The 7,669-nt window shown below is 35.5% G+C and overlaps 1 protein-coding gene across 1 annotated transcript; it reads left to right on the plus strand.

Annotated features, from left to right (window-relative positions):
- The first annotated feature begins 216 nt into the window (after positions 1–216).
- LOC130558362 (patched domain-containing protein 3-like) lies at positions 217–3,975 on the plus strand. Its single transcript, XM_057340734.1, has 4 exons — positions 217–909; positions 1,389–1,516; positions 1,907–2,052; positions 2,297–3,975. Exons 1-4 carry the CDS (start codon positions 217–219, stop codon positions 3,973–3,975), a joined length of 2,646 nt encoding a protein of 881 aa, XP_057196717.1.
- The last annotated feature ends 3,694 nt before the right edge of the window (positions 3,976–7,669 follow it).

Below are 7,669 nucleotides of genomic sequence, written 5' to 3' on the forward strand. Positions count from 1 at the left end.
TGCTGTACCCGACACGCCAATAGCCTGCTGTATGTCTCTGTCAGAACCTATTAATAACTTCCAAGCTGATATAAGTAAGGCGTTGAAGCTTGTTAATAAGTAACCTGATGTTCAGCTCAGCTAACAAGGGATGATAACGTTAAGTCAGTGTAGACAGTGACTGTTGCTGGCGCTCAGTAACTGATCCATTACAAACTGCTGGAGTGTAGTTGGAGGATGGCGAAGTGTAAAACTGACTGCATTGAGAAGCCTATTTCTCTGATCTTTGAAAAGTTTGGTCGCATTGTTGGAAATTATCCCTTCGTGTTTTTCATATTACCTTTACTTGTAGCTGCTGCTCTTGGAGCTGGTTTTATGTTTCTTGACGAGAGGGAAGCAAATGATATCGAAGACCAGTTCACACCTGTAAACGGACCAGCGAAGCAGGAGAGAGAGATTGTGCTGAAATATTTCCCACAATCTGAAGAGTTTTCTCAACTGCGGCTTTCGTCTGAAGGAACTTACGCCTCTTTGATCATTACAGGTTTGGCGAAAACAAACATATGGACTGAGGCAGCTTTTACAGACATTATTGAGTTAGATAGACAAGTGAAAAATATTACAACAGGAAACACTTTTGAAAACCTTTGTGCCAAAACTAAGGGAAAGTGCGTGTCAAATGAAATTTTAGACATCATAAATTACAATCCTGGTGAAATTATTTCTACAACCATTAGATATCCCATGAATACTGGCACATTTTTAGGAACAAGTGTCGGTGGTGTAGAGCTAAAGACAGGAGGCTCAGAGATAAGCAGCGCTAAAGCAGTCAGACTTTTTTATTTTTTAAAAGAGGAAAACACTACACAAAACACTCTGTGGCTTACTGGCTTTCTAAAATTCTTCTCAAACTATTCAGAGCTGAAAACGGTAAGTAAATATGATGTATACACATGCAGTTTAATAAATATTAAGCCAAGTCTTTGCACATACAGTCCAAAATTTTCGTATGCGTTTTTTCGTATTTGGCTCTCGTTTGTACGGTGTCTCTGAATTGTCAAAACGCCTCTCAAAATGCTTTCTACGGATGCGAAAGACACAGATATTTTTTATGTAAATGTGATTGACACAATGTGAGGTCGTATTTATAGTTTAACGTGCGGAAATTTCGGACGCAAATTTCGGACTCAATGTGCAATGGCATTTATTCATAAAACACAAACCGGACAGATTTGGAAAGTGTAAAAACTATGCGTGCATGGGTCTGTTAATTCATTTTGATACCTGTTTTGTGTAGGTACTTTAGATCAACAAACATTGACAGGCTATTTATTATGTCATCTCCAATAACTGTAACAGTAAATAACTAAATTAGACAACAGTTAATTTAACCCATTTACTCAATGCAGGTGCGTGTTTCTTACTTCACATCAATTTCAAGACAGAATGAGTTCGAGTCCAATGCAGACTCTGTGATCCCTCTCTTCTCCGTTACATATTTCCTGGCCATTACCATTTCCATTCTTTCTTGTTTGAGGTATGACAGAGAAACTTATTTAGCCCAGACATAATATAATATATATATTCAAATAAATCGAAACAAACAAATGTATATATGTATAATTTATATTTGAAGAGTTCCGATGCAAAAACCCTCTAAATGATTTCCGTCAAAAATTAGATTTCGATGTTTGAATGCTCTCCACACCTTTTATACATTATTCAAATAACTTTGCTTTAAAGCCCACTAAATACCACACTCTGCCCGGTCTGAAATATCTGGTATTGCTGAAAGTAAATGTAGGAGCCTGATGAAAAATGCTAATTTAAGCGAACCCGTCTGACGGATTTAGAAAGTTTTTCATCTGAACTTTTCATTTATAAGTCATGGCATTTATCTATAGAGTAATTTCTCTTCTTTCTACAGGTTAGATTGTGTTAGAACCAAGGTTTGGGTTGCTGTGGCTGGTGTCATCTCTGCTGGTTTGGCTGTTCTTGCCAGTTTTGGTTTATTGCTCTACTGTGGAATGCCTTTTGCTATGACTGTCGCCTCTGCCCCTTTTTTGATTCTTGGTAAATTAAAAAGGACAGTTCAACCAAAAATGAAAATACTTTCATCATGTTCTGCTGAACACAAAAGTAGATATTTTAAAGAATGTTGGTAACCAAACAACATTGGCTCCCATATACTTCCATTGCGTGAACACACACCACTGCAACATTTGTTAAAATATCGTCTTTTGTGTTCCACAGAAGAAAGAGTCGTGTTCAGATTTTGAATGACATGAGGGTGAATAAATTATGACTTTTTCTGCAGGTATTGGAGTTGATGACATGTTCATCATGATCTCCTGCTGGCAGAAGACTAAAGTTAAAGAAGAAGTTGAAGATCGTTTAGCAGAAACATATAAAGAAGCTGCTGTGTCCATCACTATCACCACACTGACAGATGTGATGTCTTTCTACATCGGTCTGTTGACTCCATTCGGCTCTGTTCAATCTTTCTGCATGTACACCAGTACAGCTATTCTCTTCTGTTACATCTTCAACATCACTTTCTTTGGTGCTTGTCTTGCACTGAATGGAAGGAGAGAGAAGGGTAATAAACATTGGCTGACCTGCATGAATGTCCCAGAAGTTGATAGTGTTGATGCTACTGGTAATGTGTGTTGTGTTGGTGGAGCTTATGATAAAAACACTGGCACTGATGAGGCAATGCCAATGGATTTATTCTTTAAAAATCACTACAGCCCGTTTCTGACAAAGACCTGGGTAAAGATCTCTGTGTGTTTGTTTTATTCTGGCTATCTGGCAGTTAGCATCTATGGATGTCTTCAACTACAGGAAGGTCTTGATCTGAAACATTTAGCAACAGACGGCTCATATGTTGGTAGTTACTATGATGATGAAGATCAATTCTTTTCTTCTTATGGTCCCAATGTCATGTTAGTCATAACAGATGAAAACTTTCAGTATTGGAGTTCAGATGCACGTCAAAACCTTGACTCGTGTCTCGAAATTTTTCAAAATCTGTCAATGGCATCTAAAGATTCAGAAATTGTACCCATTTCATGGCTTCATGCATATATGAACTTTGGAGAGAGCGCTGGTATAAATTTAGATATTGAAAAACAATTCAAACAAAATTTAACTAGGTTTCTTAATGGTTCTGGTTTTAGTGAAGATGTAAACTTCACTAACAATACGATTTTGGCATCACGTATGTTCATTCAGACTGTGAACATCAGGACATCAGTCGATGAGAAGAACATGCTGAATGCATTCAGAGAAACAGCAGCAAAATGTGGAAAGTTACAGACGGCTGTTAATGTAATGGTGTATCACCCTGCGTTTATCTATTACGATCAATACGCTGTCATAGTCAGTAATACAATTCAGAATATAGTCGTAGCTACGTGTGTAATGTTAGTTATTTCACTCTTGTTAATCCCAAATCCTCTCTGTTCTGTCTGGGTGACATTTGCTATCGCATCCGTCATTGTGGGTGTGACTGGTTTCATGGCATTATGGGATGTTAGTTTAGACTCAGTATCTATGATTAATCTGGTGATCTGTATTGGATTTTCTGTGGATTTCTCTGCTCACATATCTTACGCTTTTGTGTCCAGTGAGGAAGCGTCGGTGAATGAAAAAGCCAAAGATGCCCTCTATAAACTGGGATATCCAATAATACAAGGTGCAGCTTCCACTATTGCAGGTGTAGTGGTGCTTGCTGCTGCAAAAAGCTACATCTTCAGGACCTTCTTTAAAATCATGTTCTTAGTGATATTGTTTGGAGCCGTCCATGGCGTTGTGTTCATACCTGTGTTCCTCACTTTCTTTGGCATTTGTGACCGGATGTCACGTACCAAACCTGATAAAAATACACAGTGTGAAATGCAATCTGAGAATAGCAATAGAAATTCGCAGCAAGTATCAACAGTAAAGAGCAATGGTCAGACGAATGAGGGGTTTACCAGTCCTGACTGTTACTGAGTCAACCCACGTTTAGTCATTCTGTTCACAACATAAACACTTTTAATACACCACATAAGGGTTTATGGATTATTGTTTTTACTTTATCTACTTTGTGTGACACAAATGTAAAATATTACATTAATTTAACCTAAACTAAGGTTCCACTGTCTCTCTCGGTTTAAATACATTGGTTTAAATACATTGACATATGTATGGACCAGAGTTATTATAGTTTTGATTTTTGTTTTATTTAGTTTTATTCATATTTTAAATTAGCTTTTATTTTTAGATTTTTTGTTTTTATGTTGATTTTAGTTAAAGTTTTAGCAATTTTGGTATATGCTTTAGTCATTTTTTATTTTTTATGTTGCTATATAATATTAATTCATTTCTATTTTTATTTTATTTTAGTTAGACTTATTTCAGTTTATGTTTGAGACAAAATTAAAAATTTTCCTTTAGTTAAGTTTTTTCCATAATTTTTAGGTCAATATTAGTAAACTAAAATAACCTTGGTATGGACTGTATAACCTGCTTGTTAAGTTAGCTATTTTAGTTTTTCCACACACAACATAATATAAAATACTTTAAAAATAAGACCATTTGTTTAAGTGGAGTTTAACTTCTTATGATTACCTTACATGAATTTTGTCATAAATAATGATTTTTTATTTCTTTCTTTTCTTGCATGCTTAGCTTTTATAATGTAAGTAAAAATAAGATTTTTTTGTATATGTGCATTTTGAAATACAGCAATGTAACAGTAATTTTATTTATTTGTGTTTGGTATCATCAATAAGAATGGACAGATTTAGACTCTGTATATTTTAAATGATCTTTGATAATATGACTTATCTAATAATAATTATGTGTAGTAATATGAATTAATAATTGTATAATGAAGTTAGCCAAACTGTAAATAAAAATGGTGAAATGCATGGCAGAAAATGTATTTACTGGGGTACAGTGCTTTATAAAAATTGAAATAATGTTTAGCTTGTAAAATCTTTAGCAAAAAAAGTTACAAAAGCTCTCAATGACTGTACCCTTCAAAAAGGTCCTAATATACCATTTAGGTACAAGTAGGGTTGTTGACGTGACATGGCATTTCTACTGTCACACAAATTGAAAATGAATATAATTATAATTTATATAATTATATAACAGATCATTATCTGTTGTTATAAAAACTGCTCTTTTATAAGATTTTTATTTTATTTTAATCTCAACATTGTCCTATGGCGTCTCAAATAAGGTTCAGTAAATTAATACTTTTATAAATTAAAAAAGAAAAGCATAAAAATGTCAATAAATAAATTAAGCATTCTTTTTAAGTGTCTATTTTAGTAAATGGTCATGTCTTTCAATCATATATTTCTAAAAGCGTAACTTGATACACTCTAAAAGTTTTTAGACTGTGATTTTACGTGAAACAATTTACACCAAACAAAATGGGTAACAGTTTATTTTACGGTGCCCTTGTTCAGGGCCGGATTATCCAATGGGCATTATGGGCACAGGCCCAGGGGCCCATGCGCGCTTGGGGCCCATGCAAGGGAAAACATTTTCACATAACAGCGCCATATTCATTCTGCCGTGTGCGCTTCTCTCTCCCGCGCACATGGAGGTGCACACACAAAACAGTGTTTCTAAATTAGGAAGTCTGTCTTTTGATTTAATAACTTTTACGAGCCCTCCAGCGGCTTTTGTTTAGAAGAAGCGCATAGCCACACATCTAGCGACTTCTCGGATAAACCTTAGCTTTCATTCAGTGGGAAAATATCGCCAGTGCTGCCCCGCGAGAGCGAGGTCTCTCTTTCCCGGCAGGAAGAAGCAGCACCATACAACAGGTAACTCGTGAATAAAATGAGTACAAAACAGCGTTTCCAACAACCTGTCACTAGTCGGGTTTCCATCCAAAGTTGCCAATTTAGCTTATGCGCAAAATTGGAATATCGCATAAAACATTTGCGAATAAGCACCGTTTCCATCCAACTAGTCAACCGTCACTTCCTAATAAACTGGCACTAAATATCACTAAGAAAAGTAAGAGAAGCCACTGAATATAACAGTTTTCAAATACTTGCGCAAACAGACGATTAGAAAACTCGATAAATGCGGTGCTTTTGTGGATGCCTGCTTTTCGGGAAACACAGTCGTGACAGTTCTAAGAGGCAATTACAGAAATACTTGACGACTTTGCTCAGGCGTTTAAGAATGACCATCACAACATTTCTGATGCTGTGTCACAAGATCATTACTCTGGTTAGTCAGGTTACACCGGCCGTCTCATGCAGTTACGTGACTTTTTGGAGGAATTTATTCGGCAAATGCGTTTCCATCTCCTATTATTCGCATTAACCCTTTTTCGCAAAAATGAAAAACCACCTCAAGCCATCGTAAAAACGTTTTTGCGAATTAAGGGTTTTTAATTCGAAATTTGGCGTTTCCATCACTCGTTTCTGATGCGAAACTTCAAAATGCGAATAAAACCATGATGGAAACCCGGCTACTGTTATCGACTGTTTGGATATATAAATATGATATATAAATATGAACAAAGTTCGTCGGTAAATATGCACATGGTTACCATGAGGCTGTGTGAAAGAACAAATAGTCGAAATCGCCGCTTTTTATTGTGAGTTGTTAGATGATGTCACGTCATGAACTGACAACAGAAACTGAAAATATGTCAATGAGAACGATTTTATTGTTGTAAATATAATGAGTTGATATACCCTCGCGGCTGTCTTAAATCTTAAAAGATTAGAGGTTTTTTACATTTATTTGGTGGTGTTTCCTTGCCAATTGTGAATTATTTTATATTGATATAATGTTGATCAGTAATTGCCTTACTTTACCAATATTTAGCCTTCATTATTAGATAATCAACAGTGCTTTTACATACATTGCAAAATGTTTAAAAAATAAATATGATGATGTCATAATACTGTATATATGCTAAAGAATACTTATAATACTTGTTAATGTCGTTTACTGTAACACATTACACGCTTACATAATAACGTGAGTGGAGAGGTGCTTGTTACACAAATAAAGTTTATGGACAAATTACTCTTGTAGTATAATCATTGACAAAGACTGCCCTGCCCGTTTAGTCTTTGAAAAAATGAAGATGGAAATATTTTAGAATTGCATTTAAGAATATTTTTAAGAACTTTCTGTAATTTATCTTAAGAAAGTTCTTATATTTTCTCTTAAGAACAGTTTTGTGAATCTGGCATGTTTCTGTTGAATTATGGAAGAATCTGATAGAACTGAATTAAAAGGTTGAGGTGTGGTAGTGTGTGCTTGAATATGGCAGTGAGTTACAGTATGCAGGGAAAGGTCTTAATATTGTTGTTGCTGGTCCAGGAAGGCCTTGTTGCAATCTTGTTGTAAATCCTGTATGATGGAGGATGTGTACAGGTGTTGATATTGTCCTTCAGGTTGTGATCATAGTTTGTAACTTGTCAATGTAATCCTGTAATCCTGAAACATTGAGGTGTTTCATACACATAGTACCCTAGGCTAATTTAAAACTTTATTGTGCGCATGTGTGTGTATGGGGGGTCCATAAAACACTTGTGCCCAGGGGCCTCTGAGTTCTTAATCCGGGCCTTACCCTTGTTACACGTTACATGTATTTTCTATAGTATTTACTATACATTATGCATAATTGCATGTTAACTACCCCTAAACCACACCCTAA

Source organism: Triplophysa rosa, linkage group LG8 (assembly GCF_024868665.1).
Source record: "Triplophysa rosa linkage group LG8, Trosa_1v2, whole genome shotgun sequence".
NCBI classification, from domain to species: domain Eukaryota; kingdom Metazoa; phylum Chordata; class Actinopteri; order Cypriniformes; family Nemacheilidae; genus Triplophysa; species Triplophysa rosa.